At 41.4% G+C, this 26,866-nt stretch overlaps 1 protein-coding gene across 1 annotated transcript in view; it reads left to right on the forward strand.

Annotated features, from left to right (window-relative positions):
• The window catches only part of cpne4a (copine IVa), a 55,330-nt gene that overhangs the window by 13,685 nt on the left and 14,779 nt on the right, over positions 1-26,866 (forward strand). The window contains exons 2-10 of the mRNA XM_056236501.1: positions 6,989-7,168; positions 8,073-8,144; positions 8,598-8,672; positions 13,135-13,218; positions 13,299-13,388; positions 17,432-17,530; positions 18,966-19,052; positions 19,357-19,416; positions 20,614-20,747. Coding sequence (XP_056092476.1) covers positions 6,989-7,168; positions 8,073-8,144; positions 8,598-8,672; positions 13,135-13,218; positions 13,299-13,388; positions 17,432-17,530; positions 18,966-19,052; positions 19,357-19,416; positions 20,614-20,747 — 881 coding nt within the window. The remainder of the gene's footprint in view (positions 1-6,988; positions 7,169-8,072; positions 8,145-8,597; positions 8,673-13,134; positions 13,219-13,298; positions 13,389-17,431; positions 17,531-18,965; positions 19,053-19,356; positions 19,417-20,613; positions 20,748-26,866) is intronic.

Here is a 26,866-nt window from a genome sequence, read left to right on the forward strand (position 1 = left end):
GCTGGCTTGTCCAGGCGTTCTTGTCAGAAATTGTCATGTGGGCTCTGCTTGTTGATGTGTAGGTATGCGATGGAAGATCCATGAATGGAAGGCTTGGCTTCGTATGATCCCGCTTTTATGGTTCCAGGTCACTTTTTGATTTGCCTGAGGAAAAATCCTGTAAAGCCTGATTTATTATCAGTAAGCAATGAAATTAAGTTCTTGTCAATATTTTGCCATTCTGACACTATTACCATTATTGTTTTTTTGAATAATTGTAGTAGTTCCCCTTGTGTAATTTTCTGTTTTGAATTATTGCTTAGTGAATTTTAAGAAAAATAGTGTCCATTTAATTTCAGCAATTTTGTGTGCATCTCATTAAATTGTATTATGTATATCTTATATAATGTCAAATGTAGACCCCATTTGTTATCAGCATTAGCACTGGTCATGCACTGACTATTTAAAATTATTTTATATTTATTTTTTACACTTTTTTCTGAATTTTTCCACGAACTTTTATTCTATTTAAAAAAATAATGACGTTAGAATATCAGTTTTTTCACGATCAGTAATGTATGTGGTTTGAAGACACAGATGTTCTTTTTTAAATCAAACAAACTCACAAGTTTAAGAAGTCTCTTCAGCCATGTACACTCTGTGAAGTTTCAGGGGTGACAACCAGAGTGTGAATCCCCATAATTATCATTTCGTGTTTGTACAGAATATAACCAAAGTCCTTTAAGACAAGTCATTTCACTCGGCGGCCATCTTTGAAACATCTCTCAGGCAGCTATTTCAGTGCAGCTCCTATCTCTTTGAACGGGTAAACATCTAGTTCTCTAAAGCTGTTCACCAAGCTTACAAATAAATGTAATATTTGAAATCACCAATGAAATCTGACAACAATTGTCTCATAAATGGGGTTTCTTCTGTTAAAATAACATTAAAAAAGATTATTTTTCAGGCTGGATTAGCCAATGCACATGTGTGGTCCTAGGTGCGCATCTCAGAACATTGACTGTTTATATAGCAACTGAAGCTTCTAACCAAAGATTTTATATATAGAATGACGGTTTCTCCCATTTCATGAATGGGAGAAAGTGTGGAATAAGTCCTGCCTTCTAAAGAAAAGAGCCAATCTGTAATTGGTTAAGTCATTGCGTCGTTAGAAGCTCTGGTTCCTACAGAAACTCAAACGCTGCAAATGCACATTAGCTTGGACCAGCCTGAAAAATGCATTTTTTTTTGTCATGATTTGTATCGAAACAAAATATATGTGACAGTTGGTGTCAGATTTCATTGGTGATTTCAAATATGAAATCTAATAGTAAGCGTGGCGAACGATTTTGGAGAATTTGATGTTTTCCGATTCAAAGAGATAGGAGCTGCACTTGCATGCCCGAGGGGCGTTTCAAAGATGGCCGTCGAGTGAAATAACTTGTCTTAAAGGTGAACTAAGTAACTTTTTTTACCTTAACCGAACAGCTTTGGAGTCATTGTAATGTTTATATTACTGATTTCGTGTTGAATGGTGGTCGTCTCGCACCCCCTTGGTGCCTGTGAGCCGCAAAACCACCTTTGCAACTTTGGGCCGGCGGGCCGCTGGCCTGAGTGTTAGGAAGTATCGTGTGATATCAGGTCTCGCGAGGTAACGAATTGCTTTACAGAAAAAAACAGATCTGATAAAATTCTGATAAAATGAGCATCAAACAGAAATAACCCAGCGCCGTATACATGTGGTAGGGCGCGCGCAGCTCTTAAAGGGGCCATACCTTATTTCCACTCGTTACAGCGTCCATCCTATTGAACAGGTACCAGTGTACAGGGGGAGGGGATCCGGCCGTGAGTGCAAGCCATCTCTGCGTGAGTGCTATTCACGACAGTACAAGTACTCCACAGCGACAGGGGGCGCTGTTTGACAAAAACGGAATTCCTACTTAGTGCTGCTTTAAAGGGACTTTGTTCTAACGGCAGCTGCAGTGACGCGATGACTTTACCAATCAGCGATTGACTCTTTTATTTAGACATATTACGCGTTGCACTTTCTCCCATTCATAGTAAAGCTGCATTCAAACTACCAGCGCCTTTGTCACTGCATGTCGCCAGTGGCTGGCGGTGAGGTCTCGTTCCAACTAGTGGGCATTCCAACTACTGTTTGTGAATGACATTCACGGATGTTACTTTATAAACTAAAATAACTTCCTTCCGATAGACGGCCATACGCATCAATTTACAGCAAAAGATTAACCCTTGACCTGACGCAGGACATTTTGACAAACGCGGAAGCGCAGACGATAGAGCCAAACAAAACACCAATCACGAATTAAAAGTATAAAACGATAATTTTTAAAGAGAAATGTTGGAGGATTTCAATATAAGAGAAGAGGAGCTTGGGTTTGTTGTCCAGCCCTATTTGTTGTCCAGCCCTATTTGTTTGAACCGCGAGAAGCGCCAAAGCTTACGCTACTCCTACATCCTACGTCGTCAAGTGTAGCTCTTTTGGCGTAAGTCGACATGCATACAGTAGGCCGTCTTCCGGAAGCTATTTTAGTTTATAAAGTTTTAAATATAGATATTTTTCTTCAGAAGGCCTTTAATAACCTCCTAGTCTTATACAGTAGATTATTTTATGATGGATGGATGCAAAATCAGGACCGCCATTCACTACTATTATAAAGCTCGGAAGAGCCAGGATATTTTTTAATAGGAAGCGGCAACATATTTTTTAATATAACTCCGATTGTGTTAGTCTGAAAGAAGATTGTCAAAAACACCTTGGATGGCTTGAGGGTGAGTAAATCTTGGGATAATTTAATTTTTTGGGTAACCTATCCTTTTAAAGACTTATTTTCAATATAAAGCATTTTGATTTATTTTTGTTTATTATGGGCTTGTTCTTGTTTGCTGCTTTTTTTTCTTCAAGATCTAGCAACATGAATGAGTCAAGGCTTTTACCTCGTTCCTTGTGATTTTCTTGCACCACGCATATCAGAGACACATTTTACATACAGCATTAACAACTGGGTTTTCAGTTCGGTTTCACGCTTCTCGCTACATACATTTTTCGGGAATTAATTTGGTCGTAGAATGTGGTTATCACTCCCTTAAATTACTGAACTTGATTAACCAATAAAAGATAAACTGACAATCGGATTTAGCTGCTGTGATGTTATTGGTTAATTAGTTAACAGATAACCAGCTCTAAATGCCCACAAAACAACTATACAGCATTCAACAATAACAGGTCTCCACATTACTTAACATATACAAAACATAACAGTTAATTTTCTAATATACCTTTCAGCCACAGCAAATCATGCCAGAAGCTTAAAACGCCAAACCTCAACTACTTGCTCATCATAAAGACCTTGACTATGGTTGAAGTATTTGAGAGATTACTTAATTAATTAATTTTACTCAATTACTTATTAAGGTTTACAATGTTCAATCCTCTCACAGTTCATGTGTGACTGTTTTTGACTTGCTTAACATGCTCTTTAAATGTTTATTTTCTTTTAACAGACCAGATGTCACAAAACAGTGGCAATTACTTCTTTTCAGATGAATAATCACAAGGAGCGTTCTGATAGGTTAACAAGTTATCTCATGTACAACAAAGCATATGTTTCCTGACAGCAGTGTCGGAAAATTCCCTGTACAAACAACAGTTAGACAGAGAAGGGATGTGTATTAAGCGTCATCAGAACTGTATTATTTTCCCTTTGAGAAGTGAGATTTATTTGCATATTCACCAGCAGAATTAAGCAGCTGCTTTGAGGTCCATGTCTCCCCGATTGATGTTTATTCCCTCCAGGTGCATGCTGAGTAGATGATATACGCAACTTTCTCAATAAAACAGCTCCAGCTGCCCAGAGGAAGCCCCTGTAAACAAAGAGAAAACACCTGGAAGAAACAGGCAAATATTTATAGATGAAGAGGAATGGTGGTGTCTCCAGATGGTTGGTTCAAATGAAACGGGTAGCCTGAGTTATGCAAACAGACCAATTTAATGGTGAGGAAAACACTTAAAAAGAAAAAAGATTTAGATAAATAAAATAAAATTATAGTTTTGCATTTGTGGTAAACAAGATTCTGGAGCGGGCGGTAAAAAGTTAGAGGAGGAGGAACTCCCGGAGCCATGTTTTTCCTGCTTCTTTGGAAACCAGTATGCTGAATATGAATATGCTGAAGTTGAAATTTGGAAAAGTGCTTAAACGTTAAACTTTTGTTTATGATATCACACAAATGACATGACATACGGTGCACAGCTCATGATAAACATCCACATAAGTGAAATGCATTATTGTGGCAGACATTTATATGATTCAATCTTTTTAAATGGTAAAAGATCTCAGTCAGAAAGAAATAAGGAAAGAAAGGTTGGCACTTCCCCTCAGAGAGCATGACTGAAATGAAAAACAGAACAGAATCTGGAGTCTCTAAGCTGCCTGAGGAAAGTTAAACAACTGAGACTAAACCATGACTAGGCAGCTGAGGCATGTCAGATAAAACAAACCATTTTCTTTGCCTGTGTGAGGTGAGAGGCAGATACATTCTTCAAGAAAAGGGATTTGGCAGTGACATGGCTTTATCTGCAGATTGTTTTCTTTTTTGTTCTGAGTTTTATTACATTTGCTGGTTTCATTTAAAACAGCAGTAAAAAAGTTAACTTTAGGTGATTACAGGTCTCAAATGAGGGTATAATTAGGGTTATTTAATGCATACCATATCTCCTGAGTGAATTAAACCTTGTTTGAATCCTCTGCATCAAAATGCTTTGCTATATCAGCTATTAGTACTTGTCAGTTAGTAGATTGTACTTTAGTTGAGATTGATGATAAAACATTAGGGCCATTAGGCTAAGCGCACTAGGAAAAACAACTAGAGTTGCCTTTGGTGGTTAATGGTAAGATAAGTATAAATGGATTTGGGTTGTACAGTACAAATTGATCCGTTCTTTAAGGTCACTTCCCAGGTCACTGAGTCCAAGATATCAGCACTTGCCAAACATCTTGTTACTTCCCTATCAAGCAGCTGGAATATTGACCTTAGAAATCCTCCTGGAAAGCTGTTAACTTGATTAACGTAAGGAGACTCTCCTGAACATCCACTTCAATGATTTCAGCTCAACTGAAGCCGAGGCTGTGTTTTGAACGGAATACAATAGTATACAGTGTGTGCATTAAATAAAAAAGTGACACAATATGCAATATGTAATGATTAACGTTTCCAACCAATGCCAATTTAAAGGCTTCTCCCCAAAAAAAGACATACAGTATGTCATTATATACTAATGTCAATATCCGTCATTCCATTCCCTTTCATTGTATGGGAACTTGCACAATGTCAATGTCATATCAATGAAGTGGGGTCTATGTTTTTTGATCAGTTTTATTTTGATAAACATGACACAACATAACATTGCGATTACATGAAAAGAGCTTTTACTGTTATTAAAAAAAAGATTTGTGAGCATTAGTGGAACTGGAGATGTGAGAATAAGCACGAAAAACACGTGATCGTTGTCATGCGGTTAATCCGGCCAATCGGGGAACAGTTGTGTCATCATCAGAGCTTGTGCAGCCGCTCTGGAGAAGCTGCGCAGAATGAACCAGTCGGCTGCTCTCGAAACGCTCTCGCGGTACTATGATGGCATACGTCACAGTCACGTGGCGTCGGCGCTGTCTCAAGTCGGACAAAATTTCTAACCGCCATGCACTGCTTCAAGTCATCCGCCGATCGGGTCTGCACAACGCTGCACAAATGTTTAGTTCATTGAGTGGCATCCAATTAGAAATAATCTCAGAATATCCATTTGTCTCAGAACAGCTATTTTGCATTTTTATTCAAATTATATGTTAAAATGGCTGAAATTTTGTAAATAAAATCACAAGTCACAAAAACCAACCAAACTTCTAAGGGGGGCTCAAAGATAATTTACACAAATACAAGACAAAAGCATTAAAATAAGCTTAAACAACTAAAATGTTAATTCAACCCCACAAAATGTGTCACTTCCACCAGCTGGAGTGCCTATTATCTCCACCAGAGGGCACTCCTCCCGACTCCTGGGCTATCTAATCATAAACTTAAATTCCCACAACCCATTGCCTGGACTCATTATGTTGTGATTAGGTTCACCTGTGTGTCATTAGCTTGTTAAGCCCTGCCTGTATAAGCCATCCCAGATAGCATACATATCAGGGCCTCATCTGGGCCAACTATTCCACATATGGCTCAGTTCTGGTAGCAGAAAAGGTCATATGGGTGGTATCTGGCCCATGCACATTAAGCTGGTTGTAGAATTGTGGCTTGCTGTGTGTGGCCCATGTGACCTTTGCTGATGCCACAACTAAGCCATATATGCCATAGTTGGCCCAGATGAGGCCCTGATATGTGTGCTATTGCCAGCCACACTCGGGTTGAGTCATCATCGCTGTCATTCCATGTGGTATGTGGGCCACAACTGGGCCAGATGTCATTTGCTATCGGCTGTGTTTTCACTCGTTCTTTGCGAAATCTTGTTTGTGTCACCACGGCATTTCCACGGAGTGTCAGAGCAGTTTCACAAGTTTTATTTATATAAAAATAATAAAACAACCAAATAAACAAATTCGAGTTATGTCAAGATTTAAAGTATGTTAGAAATTGAATAAAAATACTTTAAAAAATATTTGTCCTTAATCCTTATCCAGTAAATAACGAACGAGTGGAAAAATCATGGGACCTTTGAATATTGTGGACAATGGACCTTGGGGTCAAAAAGGTTGAGAACCACTGTTCTAGATTATGGGTCACACAAGGTTGAGTGCATTGCATTCTTTGATGCAGTATTCTGTGCAATACTGTAAATTTGGGCAATATTATCGGTCTTTCTTTCTCGTAATACAGACATTTTATGTCCTGCACATTGTGTGCTTACTGCAGAAATAGTAGCATTGCTGTATGTTAGTGTGCTATTCTGAACATAATCCAAGTATGTATTTGTTTCCTGCTATGTTTACAGGTGGACAGGACGGAGGTAATTCGGAGTTGTATAAACCCCACGTTTTCTAAGGTCTTCACCCTGGACTTTTACTTCGAAGAGGTTCAGCGACTACGTTTCGAGCTCTACGACATCAGCAGCAGTCATAATGGCATGAGAGAGGCAGACTGCCTGGGAGCCGTTGAGTGCACACTGGGCCAAGTGAGCAGCCATCTCCATCTCACAATATGCATAGAAATTCAAGCATGCTATGTGTAATAATAATGGTTTTTCATGTTTTTCTTGGCAATGCTCATTTTTGCAACAGGATCTCTATGTGATCATGGATTGCACACAGTCAGGGAAGAGTAGGTCCGGCACTGTGCCCAAATCAGATGAAGCCTTCTAATTAAATAATCACACCAACAACCGTTAAGAGCATTTCCGGACATTTTACGGCTGATTGAATTGTGAAACGTGAGATGTCTGTGGAACTGCCTCAGTGTGGGGGGAATGCCAGCCCAGATGGGCCATGCCACTCTCTTATCTGTAGTTTGAGCAAATGGAAAACCAGACACATGATCTTCCGCCAGATGGTTTAGATTTGCAGTTTCTCAGTAAAGAATTGGCTAGAAGCTTATAATGTATAGCGGATGCCAATATTCATTTTGTTCAATATTCATGTGTTTATCTTTTTGCATCAAAGCCACTTTCTAGGTCTGGTTTTCTCTCCGGGGAGCTGGGTTGTTTGTTTTAGTTGAGTCTGTTTTGGTTTGAGGGGGAAGAGGAGAGGATAATTGTTGAAATGATCTGCGTTTAAGAAAGGGAGAGAGCGAGGTGTTGAAGCTCGCTCGTACAGAGTTTCTAGGGGAATAAAACCAAAAACACTCACTCCTATTTATAAATATTTAACAACTAATTAATGAAGCATTTATCTGGAGTGGATAAGACTTCTTGGTGTAATTATGAACTAAGCTTACATGCCAAATTTTCCCTGAGGTGTTATTATGTGCTGCTCTCTGCTCATATTTGTATTTTTATGTGTGTGTTCTGCATGCCCATTAAAAGCAGCGTCAAAACAAGGTAGCCTCCGACCTACTGAAATATCTTATTTCTCTCCAAATAGATCATCTCCCAGAGAAAATTCACCAAAGCCCTGCTTAAACAGGGCAACACAGTTGGGAAATCGTCTATTACGGTGAGCACTTTCCCGAATCCAAAATTTATCTGGTTGCTCTCTCTCACGCTCTACTTATGCAAACATCCAGCAGTGCACAACACCAGCAAATGGCCTTACGCAAGCGCTTCATGGCCTAACCTTTAAAAGCCCTGCACTTTATATGACAGAGGTGCTTAGAATTATCAATGCCACTATTGAACCCAGGCAAACAGAACAAATTTTCAATGTACACAAGAAGCTTCCTAAACAGTCAGGTGCGGTATTGAAGGCGGGCTGTAAAACAAAAATGGTAGAAAATAGCCAGAGGAGCTTGTTAATACAAGCTGACAGAACGCAGTAGCAACAGTTGGACATGCAAGGCTCAGTGGGTGAGAGGAATGAGATCTATAAAACAAATGTCAAACAAATGGTTAGCTTCTGATTCAGTTTTCTCTTCTGCTGGAAACAATTCATCATTCTCAATCTCTCCAGATCACCGCTGAGGAGCTGACAGGAAATAACGATTATGTTGAACTCTCATTCAGTGCGAGGAAGCTGGATGATAAGGTAGGAAGACCTCCGGTGTATATGTTTATTCAGAATATAAAATGATCTTCCATAACAACAAGGATATGATGCCATATGATGCTTTTTAAGGGTTCATATCATAAATATCCAACGCATTCTCATCCCAAGGCGTCATAAACTGACACTTTTGACATTTCGTCTAAATCCAACGCACATGGCACCCTTTAGCGTCAATATAGTTATGGGTAGGTTTAGGTCTGGGGTAGGGTTAAACCACTAGGAGGCGCCTTCTGGCCCATATATATCTGCGTCTCATATTCACACTAAAGGGTGCCATGTGCGTGGGATTTAGACGAAATGTCAAAAGCGTCAGTTTATGACGCCTTGGGATGGGAACGGGCTCAAATATCCATTTATCAGAACCATTTAACCCTGGGTTTTGGGGTCAGTACAATTTTTTATTTTGCAGGGATGCGAAAGTGACAGTACAGTACATTTATAATGTTACAAAATATTTCTATTTCAAATAAATGCTGTTCTTTTAAACTTTCTATTCATTAAAAAAAAATCCTGAAAAAAAATATTACAGTTGTCACAAAAATATTAAGCAACACAACTTTCAACATTGATAATAATAAGAAATGTTTCTTGAGAACCAAATATTATTAGATTACATATTAGAATGATTTCTGAAGGATGATGTGACACTGAAGACTAGAGTGATGTATGCTGAAAATTCAGCTTTTCCATCACAGGAGTACATGTTCAAATATATTCAATATTTCACCATATTGCTGTTCTACAGTACTTGTGATCAAATAAATGAAGCCTTGGGGAGCAGAGATTTCTATCAAAAACATTACAAATCTTATCGACCCCAAACTTTTGAATAGTAGTGAATAATTTCCTTTACATCGAAGTCTCTCTGATCCCTAGTATTAAACAGTCCAGTTTTTTGCAGCTGAGCAGTTTTCTGCTCTCTTGCATTAAGACTTGTGTTTGTTATCACGTGTCAAATATAGTTTAACTCTCCCATCCTTCACCCTTGCCTCTTGGCAAAGTCATGCATTACACTGTGAGAGGAATATGAATTGAGCTGCTCAAACTGTTGAGATCAGACGGAAATGATCAGGGATGCTGTTAAAAACAAACTTCAGCCTTGAAGAGTCCCCATACTCGTAAATGCGGTCAGACAGTTGAGAAAGAAAAAGGCCGAGAGTGAGAGCGAGTGACAGAGAAGAGTATACTGTTCTACTTTAGGAGACACAATCAACTCTTGTCAGCAGGGTAATTACAAGGGACTCAAATTAAGAAGAGGGATTAATACAAGCATAACAAATGATCCACAGGAGTGTCTTAGTTTCACATGGAGCGTCTCGTACTGCAGTTTGACAAGACGTCAAATGGTAGTGTGACAGGGCCTTCAGGTAATTGAGAAAATGATAGGGAGACACCAGAAACTCTTAACTAACGCTCGACTACGACACCTGGAATATACACCGGGAAAATGTGACCCAGGCAAGGCAAGGCAGAAGTGCCATTACATCAGTAGATGTACATTACACCCCATAATAAATCGAAGAAACCCTTAGACGTACAATCAACCTTTCGAACATGAAACAGCAGAAAACAGTCATAAGACAAAAAAAAATGAGAACGACTATCGTACATACCAAGAGATGTTCACAACACGGTAATATGCGTGGTCGCTCACCATATCAGCGTGCAGCTATTTGTTCATTGAAAAACTACACATAGAAACTCAAAAAAATAAATAAACCATTTCATTGACGAGAATCCCTCTTAAAACAGAAATACCAACCTGAAAACACAGGGCAGCTTATGCACAGAGACGCAACACCAAACACTATCTCATTCAATGGAGAACTTCCGTAAAGTTGAATGGATGAATGCTAACGCATCCCAGGTAACCCAACCCCTCCCGTTTTATATTATGAAACCCCAGCACTGATTTTTTTGTGGAAAACTCGCCAATGAACAACGAGGGTACACTTCACCCTGCTACAATAGAACAGGAAAGCCTTCTTTAAATCACTTTTCATTTAAGAGCCCTTTTCTTCTCCTTAGTCATAATCCTTCAGTGAAAATCATATCCTCTGCATCTGAGTTATTAAAACTCTAATTAAGCTTCTAGACTGGTGGAGAGATCAGAGACCCAGGCTGTCAAGATTCTTTGAAAACTTTTGATAGTTGCTTTTTCATTCCCCCGTCTTTAACTTTGACTGAATGACTATAAAGGATTTAGGAGAACACTACTGTTGTAGACAACATCTTTGAACGTTAAGCTGTGAGTGGTCTGTTTTGACTCTTTTGTGCATTCTGCTCTTTTTATGTGTTAAAGTTGTTCTGAAAGATCTGAAAGTCCTGAAGATGGCTCCTGGTAATTCAGTGCAGTTTTGATCATTCAGCAAACCTGCCCCCTGTCCTCTGAGAAAAAGTGACTATTTTAGCTGAGGAAAATCTGCAACTGCAGGAAACTTAAATACATGCATGCTAGTTTCTTATTGTCAGCAGATAATAGTAAGTTTAGTTTAAGTCTTTAGTTTAAGATTTATACAGTATTAGGGAGATATAAATGCATATATCATATATTTAAAGGTGAACTAAGTAACTTTTTTATCTTAACCGAACAGCTTTGGAGTCATTGTAATGTTTATATTACTGATTTCGTGTTGAATGGTGGTCGTCTCGCACCCCCCTGGTGCCTGTGAGCCGCAAAACCACCCTTGCAACTTTGAGCCGGCGGGCCGCCGGCCTCAGTGTTAGGAAATATCGTGTGATATCAGGTCTCGCGAGGTAACGAATTGCTTTACGCCAAAAAACAGATCTGATAAAATTCTGATAAAATGAGCATCAAACAGAAATAACCCGGCGCCGTATACATGTGGTGTTGGGCGCGCGCAGCTCTTAAAGGGGCCATACCTTATTTCCACTTGTTACAGCGTCCATCCTACTGAACAGGTACCGGTGTACAGGGGGAGGGGATCCGGCCGTGAGTGCGAGCCATCTCTGCGTGAGTGCTATTCACGACAGTACAAGTACTCCACAGCGACTCTAGGGGTCGCTGTTTGACAAAAACGGAATTCCTACTTAGTGCTGCTTTAATGTTATGAAGGCTAACTTTTCAAGTGCTGAAAATAGTTTAAAAGAAGGGAAATATTTGTGGTCTATAGGTAATACAGTACGTCCCTCTAATTGTTTACAATTTAAGAAAGTGATTTGCCATTAAGCAAGTGATTATTTTTTTGAATGGTTTGTTACTTACTGTAAGTATTCTGAAAAATGTGTTTTATTACCCACAGTTACCAACTTCAGTGTATGTATATATGCTTCTGTTAGTTAATAGAATTGTTCATGTTAGTTCACAGTGCATAACACATACAACTTTTAATATAAAAAATGTATTAGTGCATGCTGAGATCAACATTAGCTAAGATTAATAAATGCTGAAACCTTATTGCAAAGTGTTACCAATAATATTTATTTACTTTCATTTATTTAATTTAATTTACTTGTTCACCCGATTATTATCCAGCTAATTAACTGTAGGTCATTTGATTTTGATTATATTTTATGTGAGGAATAATGTCATTATTCAGACATATTTAATAGCTAAATGCTTTTTACGTTGCAGAGGCAACATTATTAAATCTTAAATAATAAAAGGGATTTGTTTTGAAAAACATTTAAAAATAAATAAATAAATAAACTAGGTAATGGGACAAATTTGATTGCATTTATTATGGTGCTATTAATGCAACATCCATCCCCTCAATATTTGGCTCCCAGCAGGTGAAGAGACCCCTATCAGACAGATAGCAGCAGAGATGGGATGGGGACAGGGGTTGCACAGAGAGCTGCTCAGAAAAAGTCACCAGCAAGGACACAATTAGTTTTCACTGACAGTGCCAGGCAGAATTTAGAGCAGGTGCAATCCCAGGAAAGAGCAGTGGAGTGCATGTCAGTGATTAAACTGATGTTATAAAGACAGTGAGTTGCTAAAACCGATGTTTCAAGTATTGACGATGCTGCTGGGTCACATAAGTGCATATTAGATGCATAACACATATTATGGAATATAAACAGGTACAACTTTTTTTGATAGTTCACTTTAGACATGCTACTAATTAAGTAACTTTGCAACATGTCTACTATCAATCATAAGAGTGTCTGCTTAATATCTGCTTAAACTTTATTTTTTACAGACATTCTACTGACTATAAGTAACTTTGCAAGTACAGTATATGCCAACTTCTAACCCTGACCATATAACATTCCACGGATACTCTGTGAGTTAGTTGATATGAAGTTGCAAATTAATGAGAGTTTGTTGACATGTGGTTGCAAAGGCAAAATATCTCATGTGGACTATTGAAATAAAGTGTAACCTCTAAAAACTCTACCATTCTCTCCAGGATCACATTATGGGTCATGTTTGTGATGCTATCAGCTGATCTCTGTGCTTCTGTTCTTCCCTCAGGATTTTTTCAGCAAGTCAGATCCGTTTTTAGAGATCTACAGGGTAAATGATGACAACACTCAGCAGCTAGTGCACAGAACAGAGGTAGGATAACAGTTTCTCTCGAAGAGCTCCCTGTGATAGAGCTTCACCATTGAATTGTTTTCCCCCCTCTCTTCACACAGACCGTCATGAATAACCTCAACCCCATGTGGAAGACCTTCAAGACATCCCTTAACTCGCTCTGTAGTGGAGACCATGAAAGAATACTGAAGGTAAATTATGATTTATCAACACTTGCTGTAGGAGATGAATGCGTGATCATGTGTATTTGACTGACACTAACAAATAAATATATGGATCCATTTTAATTTAGTTTTACATTTACATTAGCATCTGCAATTCATGTTCCTGGCAGACGGCAGCTTGTAAGAAGCTTAGAAGTACATGTATTGTGTTTGTACTGTAATTTGATGTAGCTGCTGTGCTTTTTATCCATCAATAACTCTACTACACTTCAGTTGAAAGGCACTTCAGCACTTTGGGAAAAGTTGTTTTAATTAATACATTTCAATGTTTAGATTTCCGGTGTATTTTGATGTGACTTCAGAAATAGAATCTGTTTTTTTGTGTGCAAGCGAGATCTGTCTGAAGATCTGTCGGTCTGCTATCATGTATTTTGCTATATAAATTCATATATTCTGCTTTATGTTATCCTCACAGTCTGATCCACCCAACAACTGCACATAATATATATATATATTTTGCCTTAAAAAGGAATTCATGGCATCAACATGACTAGATAAAATGTGAAATTAATCATGCGCAAATACTTAAATAGATTGACAGCCCTAGTACTTTTTTTGTTTGTTTTGGGGCACCAATATTTAGCATGTTTAAAGGGATAGTTCACCCGAAAATGAAAATTCTTTCATCATTCCCTTAAGTTGTTCCAAACCTGTATGAATTTATTTCTTCTGCAGAACCCCAAACAAGATATTTTGACGAATATGGGTATCCAAACAGTTGACATTTTATGGAAAAAAAATACTAAAGAAGTCATTGGGGCCCATTAATTGTTTGGTTACTGACATTCTTCAAAATATCTTCTTTTGTGTTCAGCAGAAGAAAGAAATTCACACAGGTTTGGAACAACCTGAGATGACAGAATTTTCATTTTGGGGTAACTATCCCTTTAATGGAGATTTAACCATTATTTGAAGAATATATTAGCTATAGACCATTTGGGAGCAGACGTCACAGTTACGTCACCGCATTTGTACGCGCATTGTGGTAGCAGAAAAACAGTGGTAACAAGTGGAGGAAAATAGGCGATATCCACGGAATAAGATACAAAATCTCTTGTTTGCCTTTAAATGTCAGAATCGGAATGCAAAAAAAGATGGTGTTCATTTTTACAGAATACCCTATATAACAGATTTTTATTTTATATCACTATTTAAATGATGTTCTTAATCTAGAATTGACCGTTTTACTGGTAGGCGATTTCTTGGGCAGAGCTAGACAAGCTTGGTGAGGTTGCATTTATGCGCGGACAGACGAGCATTGCTGATTTTCATACTACTTTGAAATTCATGTGTTGCTGGACCACCTTGTGTGTTGAGATCAGTTATCTGGGGCAGGAACTCTCATCAGTCACATGGCCTGGTTACACTGGCTCAGGATTATAGGCTTGGTGAGCATGTGTTTCAGCAATGATTTCCCAGGATTTCCCATGGGTTTTACTTAAATATTTACATTCCCTAATTTGCCTTCCTCTTTCTGGTCTCTGGCCTTCTCTTGCTTCATTTATTCGTTCGATATTCATCAAAGACTGCTTGATTTAATTGGGAAAGGAATTACTCAGGGAAAGTTTATGCTAAACAATGTGTTCAAGCGCACTAATTTAATATTAAAAGTAGCAAAGGTTAAATTATTAACCTTCTGTTAAATTATTATAATCATGATATATAATCAAATGTGGCTACTGTCTACATTTTTACATTATAGAAATGTTATTATTCTTCAATGTATTTTATTCAATTTAATATATAAATTTACATGTTTTGTTTAAAAATGTCTCTTGAATTTTTAAGGTTTCATGTTCTTTAAATTCAATAATTCACAAACATTATTATCAGCACAAACCATGTTTATCCTCACTAGCAAAAATTCCTATATTATTCCTATAGTTGATTCATTGATTAATTTGTCAATAGTAAAAACATATGAACTGCTGGATTTTTAGATATAGACTTACTGTTCAAAAGTTGGGGTCTGTAAGATTTTTTTTTTTTTTTTACTTTATGACTCTTTAGAAATCAGTCTGCTATGCTGACTTAGTACTCAAGTATATCAACTTATTGTTATGACAGTTGAAATGTGGTGTTTAATATTTTTGTGGAAACCATGATCCTTTTTTTTTCAGTATCCTTTTATGAATGGAAAGTTCAAAAGCATTTATTTGAAATATAATTTTTTATAGCAATGTAAAAGTCTTCCCTGTCTCTTCTGATCTATTTAATGCATCCTTGTAGAATAATACTTTTACTCATCAAGGATGCATTAAATAAATTAAAACAAAACAAAATGGTATTGGTAGTGTACTTTAAAGCGCAGTGTTACACTGGGGTCTTGGAGTCTGTGTACTCAATAAACTGAGTCCATTTAACAACAAGATGCTTTGTTCCCTCTATAAACATCTCTTAAGGGCACCTCTGTGCCTCTCTTTCTGCTCATAGTGCATCAGCATATGGCTGCGTGTGGCCTCCCTTCTGCCCACTTATAATGACTTAACAGAACACAGACCTTAATACAGCAAACGGCTCAGGCTCATTTAGTGCCAGCCATCCTCCATGCCATCTGCAGAATCACACCACTCACAGCTGGAGCTCACCCCATTCACAGACCTGCCCTTTAGGAGTCCATTAGAGCGCTGCTGTCTCACCACTCAGAGCAACAACACTCAGTGTGGGAAACATGTCTTCCTTTTAGAAGCTACTGAACACTTAAGGAGTGCCGTGATCGAGCCATGTGGTTAACTCGTAATGGCTGTGATTGATTGAATCCCTCCGATATTCGACAGGACTTATTATGACTCCAGTGAAGCGTATTTGTTGTGGGCTAATTAAATATTAAGCATTTGGATTTCATTTTTCTTGTACACTGACATCTCCTTCTCCTTCTAACAGAGGAACAGTCAGTTAAAATGATGAACCAGACTCCTTCATGAACATTAGACTCTCAGTCTTTTTACCATGTGCTTAACATGGCTGTTGGTACATCAGTTGTTTGGTTCTTAATGTGGTTCAGAGATCCAGTGAACATAAAATGTCAGCAAACCATGACACAAGTCTCCTTTTGAGGACAGCTGTAACTTGAATTGTTGTCCATTAGTTGTCTTTACACTACCATTCAAGAGTTTTAAGATGCACAGAGTAAATATAAATAAATTGGGGCATTGCATCACTTTCAGTCTCTTGTATGTTACGTGTGCACAAGTCCGAGAACGAGGAGTAAGTTGATTGCTGTAGTTCTCTTAACGGCCACCATTGTCACCAATAACAAGGGTTTCTAAATTCTACATATTTCTTTCCGTCTTGCATCATAAAAGTATGATAATGTGTTAACAAAATTGCTCAAGCTAAGACTAGTGTGAATGAGAAGCACCCACACTATGTTCTGGTTTCATCTTTTACAGCAACATTATATAAGTCAGCCCCTTGTTGTCCTAGAAATTGCAGGAAACCATCAAACTTTAATTAATTTGTCATGTCACTTTATGTTTAATGCATGGATGCATGGGGCACTGTGATGGTGAGTCTGCTCCAGTTCTGTGCTGTGTGTTCGGGTTCCAGACATTTCTGGTTTTTCAGCGCTCTCTGTGGACCGTATGCAGGCAACTACAAAGTGGGTTCAACAAGGGTATGGTGTCCCCATCCCTCAGAATATCTTTTATGTATGCTCCAGAGGAATGCTGAAAAAAACTGGTATCCAAACATTTATAGAGGAAACAAAAAATATGTATCTATATGTGAGGGGGATGGGGAGTGTGAAGAGAAAAGAAATATAATGTGATGAAAAAATTGAATGGAAAAAAAGCAGAAGTGTAAGAGAGGTTGAATCACGCAAGAACAACTAAACCAACACATACCATATGGGTTTTAGTGATATTTTTGTATTTAATTTAATATCTGAAATGTAAATTAAATCGATTTCAAGGTTTAAGATTGTGATATGGGGCTTTAGATGCCTTATCTAAATCTGTTGTTTGCCTTTGTTCATTTTTTGCCTGTTGTGTTCTTCCCTCAACATCCAGTGTACAGTTTGGGACTGGGACTCGAACGGAAAGCACGATTTCATTGGGGAGTTTCAAGCTACGTTCAAAGAGATGCGATTGGCGATGGATGGAAAACAGGTAACGGTTTTAAACTTGTTAGAAAACATACTGCAATTTATTTTAGCATTCACATCCACCACACATCTACAAGCCAAACAGCTTTTTTTAAATCCAATTGGCTTTATTTGAAACAGCTCTCTGAGATACAGCAGGTTAAGCTATTGATGAGAAGGAACTAGTTTGGTTCAAAGAGTAATCAGCAAAAGTGAAAGATGAAAGAGAAATGCGGTTACATAAGGAGATCTTCATGTGGGTCACAGTCAGTTTAGTTTCTTCTAAATTCTGTAGAGAATTACCTCAAGTGTCCCTGACCTGAACTGCTAAGATGGATGGATGGATGGATTTACAGTGATAGATGTAAAAGATAGATAGATAATTTTACAGTAATAGATGTAAAAGATATATATAGATGGATGGATGGATGGACAGACAGACAAACATACAGACTTTGAAACCAAATCTTTCTAAGAAGGACCTGACATACACATTCCAAAAACATAATTAAACTCAAAATGACTGGCTTTGAAACGAACAATGTGCTCTAATGGAATTTTCAGTGGAATAATTGCATAATTAGAATAATTTTAAACCTTAATGACAACTGACGGAATGACTTTGAAACGCTATTCTGTAAGTCCGTTGCAAAACAGCATGTTGCTTTACACTTTAAATGTCACGTAAACATACAAAAAACATCACATCAGAGTTCATAGCCCTGTACCTTTTAGATCTCTGAGTGTCCATTAAGTCATTCCGCACAACTTTAATTTGTAGTTTACTCTCTATTGCATTTCAAGACCACTATGCTGTGTAGAAAGTGGAAGCAAACAGGATAATTGGCATTTTTAAGGTTGAAAATTCACACAAAAAGAAACACATCCTCCTTAATAATCAATAATGAGGATGTTGTTCTGTGTAAGGTGTTGAAGAGTTTTTTTAGTACATCCCTATTAAACAGTCTACAATGTAAAACTTGCTCTAAAAATGGCTCCATGATTAACCATTACTGCTAAAGGCTTGATTAAGACCGCATCTCTTTCTGATTTTGATAAGAATAAGCCATTGTCTTTTAAGCTCTCAGTTAATTGTAACTCCGCTAAAATGTACAGCTACAGCTGGATGACACCTCGTTCACTTGTGAAGTCCCAACGCTCTGGGCTGGTATCTCAATACCGCAGGCATCAGTACCAGACTCTGCTAATTATTTTAGAACATCGCTTCCAGGCTTGACATCATTCCTCATTATTATAAGTAAAATTGTTGTTTTCTGAGTCTATTGTCTACTGGAGCACTTGTTTTGCTGCTCCAATGGGAAGCGATTATGCGCCATCTCACACATTCTAATGAAGCTATTTCATTGTCCAGGTTGTCTCGATCACACACTCCAACCCGTACTGATGGAAAGCTAATGGTTGTTTTTGTTTTACTTTGTTTTTTTTTAAAACAATGACAGGTCCAGTGGGAATGCATAAACCCCAAATATAAAGTCAAGAAGAAGAATTACAAGAACTCTGGGATTGTCATTCTGAATCAGTGCAAGGTAATATTTTCATCATAAAATGACGCTCTCTAGAGGACATCTGGCCCTTGTCTCCCCGAAGGCCATGTATTTCAAAAAGCGGCAGTGTCACACACTGTCAGCAGAGGCGTTGATGGTTACAGTAGATGGAGGTGGGAACTTCACACAGCTAGAAGTCATTCCATCCGGCTAAAATGTGAGATCTTGGCTCTGTAAATGGCCACTGAATTTGATCATGGTTGACGTAAATTAGAAGTGATGAGAAGAAGATAGCAGCATAAAAAAGTGCTTGAATTCACGATAGCCTGTCCTTTTGTATCCACAGATAATTAAGATGCATTCCTTTCTGGACTACATCATGGGAGGTTGCCAAATACAGTTTACAGTAAGTCCAGGTTGATACCACTTGTGTTTTCTTAGTCGATGGAGTTCATTTTTCTGTGTTTATATCAATAAAACGTATCATCCATTATCATTTGTTTTCTCTGACATTAGCATAGCCGTCAGCTTTGTTTAATGAATTATGTTCTTATTAGTCAGAGCATTCGTGATTTATTATTCATTAATATGTACATACTAATGGGAACAGGGAAAAAAAAGTGTCATTCTAAATGTTCAGTTTTTGCATAATTTATAAAATAATAATTGTCTCAACTGCTTGCAGCACTGTAATTTTCACATGACACTGTGCACTGCAGTGTTTCATTATTTTTTATTATCTGCCACTATAAGATCTTTCTGAATTGTTGTCATGTGAGGTCTTCTGAAAGGTTTTTATAATTAGTTTCAATTAAAGGCTTTCGGGTTGTGTAATGAATTTATATAACATGCAATTTTAATAAGTGTTGATATTTCTCTAGAAAGCATAATGGTAGACCTGCATTTTTTTTTTACAAACCTTTTCTGCTAAAATAGAACATTTTGTTACTAAGGAGAAGGACCTTACTTTCAGGGTTATTGTTAATTAAATGTTGGTTCAGGCACTTTATAAATCACTATTTATAAAATCCATTGGGGTTCACTGGTTGATCGTGGACTGTACTTGTGACCTGTGAACTTACTAATTTGATTATAAAAATTATAATTGACAAAAGCACCAACCTTTAATTAATTGCCTGAGTCATTGAAATATATGATTATGTCAACAATAATTTGTGATAAATGTAGTTAAATTCAATGAAATGAATAAAACAAAAGTTTTTGGGTTGGTGATAGAGACTATTTCAAGAAATAGGCTATACACTATAGGTATTACTTTCCCCCTGATTTGGAGTGTTATATGGTTCGCAATTTTTGTTTTATTGGTTGATGAAGATGTTTGAGAACCATTACTTTAGATGGCGTGGGTGACCATAAGAAACAGTCAGTCAAGTGTGGCCAAACTTTTGGCTTTTGGTGCATTTCTTTTGGTATATAGCTTATAATGAATATTGTGTTATGAAATATGTGTCATAACCAAGTATATTTTATGTACATACATAGTCCCAACTCATGCATTTTACAGCGCTACAGCTCTTACAAGCTGTTTACTCTGTAGAGATTTTCCACAAAGCTCCATGTTGATTGCTGCTTGTCTTTTCAGGTAGCGATTGATTTCACAGCCTCTAATGGGGATCCGAAGAACAGTTGTTCGTTACACTACATCCACCCCTACCAGCCAAACGAGTATCTGAAAGCTTTAGTCGCAGTGGGGGAGATTTGCCAAGACTATGACAGGTGAGCAGGCTGAACAGCCAATCAAATCCCAACTTCTGCTCTCTAGGTTCTTGACTTTTTTCACACGACTGTTGCTTAGGTTCACACATATGCGAGTTCTCTTTCTCAGAGTGTGCAGGATTTTGACAGTATAGTGAGTAAAGTAGAGCCCCAGCATTGAGGTTTTATTTAGTATGTGCTAAAGTGAATGTGTAGAAGTGAATGAATCAAAGGTTCAAGGTTTGGTTGGATAGCATGGTTCCAAAACCTTGTAGATGTGGATGCATCATTCTCCATTGACAGACATTCAAAAGTAGCCATGTATTCTGACCAAAGAATGTTTTTTTTCCAAGAAATAAATAAATATTTCATAAGATAGTAGGTGTTTTATCAGTGTCATATTTTTTTGTGTGTGAAAAACTAAAAGCCCCGAGGCAAAGAGGGCAGTATGCAGGTTGTATATTTACTTACACATGATGTTATGGTGCCTTGGAAGCCAGTCTGAAACTAGTTTCCTTAGGAGGTTCCTTCATACAAAACAAAGTCTAAGTCAGTGACTGACTTGCTGCCTATAGTTTCAGACACAGCAATGTAACGACGTATGATTCCATAACCCCAACCCGATCACACTAAATGCGTCTCTATAGCACGCAGTGTGTTTATCGTGTAATTTATACGCGAAAATGAGTTTTTACGTACATAGGATACGCATGAGTTGGTTAGGGTAGGTTCAGTAGTGGTGTGGGGTGCGTGTGTATTACACGCAAATGAACTGCGTATCAAATGCACATGAAAACTGCGTATCATATGCACGTAAAAACTCATTTTCGCGTATAAATTGCACGATAATACACAATGCGTGCTATAGAGACGCATTTAGGCTACGTGAAAACAGGCTGATAACCCTCAGATATTAAACAGGAAATCAGTTATAGTGACGTAACGATACTCGGTTACTAACGTAACCTCGGTTCTCTCTAGAGAGGGAACGAGTATTGCGTAAGTTTAGCTTACGCTACGGGAAAGATTCATCTTCTCGAGATATTGAAGCCAAAAAATTATCCTTAATTTTGTATTCATTGTCAACGCAGTGCAGCAGCTAGCAGACCTAGAGCAGGCCATCTCGCGTGCTTATTGGCTGCCCTGCATGCATCTGCTGCAGCCTACCAGTGAGCCCCGCGTGACGTCACACCCAATGAAGGGCGCTCGCGCCTTCATAGCGTCATAGCCCGCCAGAATGGGCGTGGCTTAGCGTATATAAGAAGGGGCTCGTAGGCTGAATTCCCTGGTTTTTCGACAACTGAAGCGAAGTCGCTCGTGGCGCGAGCACGGCCGGTTACGCAATACTCGTTCCCTCTCTAGAGAGAACCGAGGTTACGTTAGTAACCGAGTATCGTTCTCTTACGAGAGGTTCTCTCGTATTGCGTAAGTTTAGCTTACGCTACGGGAACACTTTGTCAACGCCGTGCGCGCCAAGCATCCACCATGAGGCCCCGAACTTTCAGGGAACCCCTATGAGGTGGAGAATAAGGTGGCCAGCTACGCGGGCCATCACTTGTACATAAGCACACATAGGGAATACAGAGCAGCGCGCCGGTCTATATAGGCACATGGCTCATACCCCACTTAGTGCAGCTCAACCAGGAGAGCTGGGTCATGTGAGAGTGATCTGAGCAGGAGGTCTGGGCAGAATACACCTCTCCTCTAAACCGACAACAGTTTAGCCTGCAAGGCAGGAACTTCCAGGTTATAAAACCTGACAAAGGTAGACGGGGAGCTCCAGCCCGCCGCCACACATATGTCATGGATAGAAATTCCACTGGACCATGCCCACGAAGAGGCCACGCCTCTCGTGGAATGAGCCCTGATGCCCAGAGGGCATTGCAGACCTTTTGACGCGTAAGCGGCTGCTATAGCGTCCACTATCCATCTGGACAGGCTCTGTTTCGAGGAGGCGAGACCTTTGGTGCGCCCACCGAACGAAACAAACAGCTGTTCCGAACGCCTGAATGAGGCGGAGCGCGTAATGTAAAACCTCAGCGCTCTGACAGGGCAGAGGAGGTTCACATCACTTTCGCTGTCAGATGCTGGGAGCGCTGACAACGAGATGACTTGCGCTCTGAACGGAGTGCCCATCACTTTCGGAACATAACCATGTCTAGGTCTGAGGATGACTTTAGAGTCATTCGGCCCGAACTCAAGACACGACGCGCTGACAGACAGCGCATGTAGGTCCCCCACACGCTTTACTGACGACAGTGCAGTCAGAAAGACGGTTTTTAGTGATAGATATTTCAACTCCACAGAATCCAGTGGTTCGAAGGGAAAAGCTTTCAGGGCCTCCAGGACCAGTGAAAGATCCCACATGGGAACCGACGGGGGGCGCGGCGGGTTCATCCTCCTAGCTCCTCTTAGGAAGCGGATGACCAACTCATGTCTTCCCAATGACTGGCCGTGCGTCGATTCTGCGAACGCTGCCACGGCCGCCACATACACTTTGAGCGTGGATGGGGACCTCCCCTTATCCAACAGCTCTTGTAGGAAGGAGAGCAGCTGCGCCACCCCGCATGTCCGCGGGTCCAGACCTCTGTCGGTGCACCATTCCGAGAACACCGACCATTTAGACGCGTAGAGCCTTCTTGTAGAAGGGGCTCTAGACTGCGTGATCGTGTTCATTACTCCTTCTGGCAGGGCAACGAGTACCCGTTGATCAACCATGCGTGCAGAGACCAGCGCTCTGGATGGGGATGCCAGATCGTGCCGCGAGCCTGAGAGAGGAGATCTGCCCTCACCGGAATCGGCCACGGAGCTGTATGTGACAGCCGTGCCAGCTCCGGGAACAAAATCTGATTCTCCCAACGCGGGGCTATGAGGAGCACCGAGTGGCGCGTTTCCCTGATTCTCTTGATTACCTGTGGTAACAGAGAGACCGGGGGAAAAGCATATAGCCGGAGGCTGGGCCAAACCTGGGCCAGCGCGTCCTCGTCCTTCGAGAAGAACGTTGGGCATTGAGCGTTGTCTTTTGACGCAAATAGGTCGACTTCCGCCCTGCCGAACAGGCGCCACAGTTTCTGGACCGTTTGGGGGTGCAGGGACCATTCCCCTGGGGGAACGTTGTCCCTGGACAGTTTGTCTGGGCCGTCGTTCAAATGGCCCGGCACATGCGCCGCCCTCAGCGAGCGCAGGTGCAACTGGGACCAAATAAGGAGGCGCTCCGTCAGATTGCAGAGATTTCTGGATCTGACACCGCCCTGACGGTTTACATAGGATACCACAGACATGTTGTCCGAGCGGACGAGAACATGTTGGTCCTGTATGAACGGGAGGAAGCACTTCAGCGCATTCTCGACCGCTATCATTTCCAGACAGTTTATGTGAAAACACCTCTCTTGGTCTGACCACTGGCCGAAGACCGGTCTGCCCTCGAACAGCGCGCCCCAACCCTAGTTGGACGCGTCTGTCGAAATGACTTTCCGATAAGAGACGGTTCCCATCGTCACTCCCAGCTGGTACCAGTCGGCCACTAACCAGGGCTGCAGAGCCGCTATGCAGGTCTGAGTCACTCTGATTTTCTGACCGCCAGAAACCCAAGCTCGGCGGGACGCGCGAGCATTCAGCCAGCGTTGGAGCGGGCGCATGCGCAGTAGGCCCAGCTGAAGCACCGCTGCAGCTGACGCCATACAGCCCAACATCCTCTGAAAAGTTTTCAAAGGGAGAAAGCTGTCCCTTTGGAAAGACGCGGCTAGGTGGCGAACACGGAGCGCGCGCTGTGCCGATAGACGAGCCGACATAGTCACCGAGTCCAGTTCCATTCCTAAAAAGGAAATTGACTGGCTGGGTAGGAATGAGCTCTTGGTCCAGTTGACCGTGAGACCCAAGCTTTCCAGGTGACTGAGAAGCACTGTTCTGTGAGACAGCAGCTCCGTCTCTGACTGTGCGAAAATCAGCCAATCGTCCAGATAGTTCATTATCCGCAGCCCCTGACTTCTCAGGGGGGCGAGCGCCGCGTCCATGCACTTCGTAAATGTACGGGGTGCCAGAGACAGGCCGAACGGCAGGACGGTGTATTGATATACCTGACCGTCGAAGGCGAATCTCAAAAATCGCCTGTAACGGGGTATTATCTGAATCTGGAAATAGGCATCCTTCAGATCTAGAGAAATAAACCAGTCCCTCGGGCGAACGTGCGCGAGGATTTTCCTGGTCGTAAGCATTTTGAACGGTCTTTTCACAAGCACCCTGTTCAAATGTCTCAGATCTAGGATCGGTCTGAAGGTTCCGTCCTTCTTGGGTACGAGAAAATAACGGCTGTAAAAGCCTGACTCGCTCAGAGAAGGCGGCACCTTTTCTATAGCCCCTTTGCACAGCAGCTTTGCTATTTCTGCGTGAAGTAGGTGTGCTACTTCCGTATTCACTATCGTCGCGGTCCGGGCTCGAAAGCGCGGGGGACGGCGAATGAATTGAAGTGTATAGCCCTGCTTTATTGTGCTCAGCACCCATTCCGAAATCCCCGGGATAGATTCCCACGCAACTATGTGAGCCGCTAGGGGGCGAATGGCCTCCAGGTTCAGATCGCCGCCATTCGCGGGCTTGTGAAACTGAACTGGAGCTGAGAGCGCGGCGCGCGCGCTCTCTGTTCTGGGCAACGGCTGCTCGCTGAAAACCGATACCGGCTGCTTTGTGTGAGATGTCCCAATCATAAGGGAAGGGGAACCTTTTTTCCTCACTTTTTGACACGCGAGCGGCGCTTTGGGCGGAAAAGCGTTCTGTAAGCGTGAGCGCGTTTGCGCGGGCACGAGACTTACACATGTATTTGACGCCCCGATCAAAATGGATGGGGAGCGTTTTATTATCGCCCTGCGTTTCATGATAACACTTAAACGCGCGGGCGGCGCCCGGGGGGAGGTTTGTGTTAGCAAGCGTGAACGCTCTCTGGCGGGCACGGGACTTACATTCATAACCTGCTGTCTTGACCGTGTAACAGAGCGGGCAGATAGTGGGCACAACACTGTGGACACATTTCTTACATTCAACACTTGAGCGGCTTTTCTGCGCTTTATGAGAGTGTGCTCTGTGGGTGACACGATATTTGATGTGCTTGTGTGTAGGGGTGAACACTGGAAGGTGGGCACTTTCACTACACTTAGAACACTGACGGCGTGAGCCGGACCAGACATAATACTCTTTTTGAGATTTCTCTGGGTCGCCGTGAAAACGGCGTTTGTGTGCAGGCGAGAGGGTGGACAAACCGGCTCGTTGGCTGCTAAATGAACCACTGCAGTAGCCTGACTGAAGGGGACTGACAGGGAAATAAGCTTCGACGGCGGTCCGGCCGCGGCGGGACACGCGCGTCTTTTCTCTCTCTTTGTTAGGAGGATTTCGCGTGCTCAGACTTCAGCGTGATCTTCTGCCGAGGCCCCCTGGGGGGCGGCGGTCTGTGACGGCTGTCTGAGCGCGACCTAGGGCGGCCGCCCTGACGTCGCTGCGAAGGCTGGGGTTGTGCTGGACGCTGGGTGTTAGCTCGTACAGGAGGCTGGCTTTGTTTCTCGCGAGAGCGGCCTGTAGCGGAGCTCGAGCGTCGCGGCAGGAAGAGATTCATGGCCTGCGTGGTCTTCTGCACTTCAGAGAAACGGTCAACGATCCCGTTAACCGCTGGGCCGAAGAGACCAGTGGGGGAGAGCGGCGCGTTCAGGAAGGTGGCTCGCTCAGTTTCCCTCATATCGGCGAGCGTCAACCAGAGATGCCTCTCTGTTACAGTCAACGCGGCCATGGCTCGTCCGATAGCCTGAGCTGCGGTTTTGGTGGCGCGGAGAGAGAGATCCGTCGCGCTTCTCAGATCTGTAACCGCAGCTGGATCCCGGCCCTTCTCGTCCCATTCACGGAGGAGGTCGGCTTGCAGGATCTGTAACACAGCCATGGAGTGGAGAGCAGACGCGGCCTGGCCGGAGGCGGCATATGCGCGGCCGACCAAGGCGGACGTGGCTCTGCAGGCTTTAGACGGGAGGGCTGACCGAGACCGCCATCTCGCGGAGGGCGGGCAAAGGTGCGCTGCGACCGTCTCTTCCACAGGGGGAATAGCCGTGTATCCCTTCTCGGCGGCGCCGTCCACTTGGGAGAGCGACGCGGAGGCCTGGGACTGA

Source organism: Rhinichthys klamathensis, unplaced genomic scaffold (genome assembly GCF_029890125.1).
Source record: "Rhinichthys klamathensis goyatoka isolate OS25496 unplaced genomic scaffold, OSU_Roscu_1.1 h1tg000449l_1, whole genome shotgun sequence".
Taxonomy (NCBI): domain Eukaryota; kingdom Metazoa; phylum Chordata; class Actinopteri; order Cypriniformes; family Leuciscidae; genus Rhinichthys; species Rhinichthys klamathensis.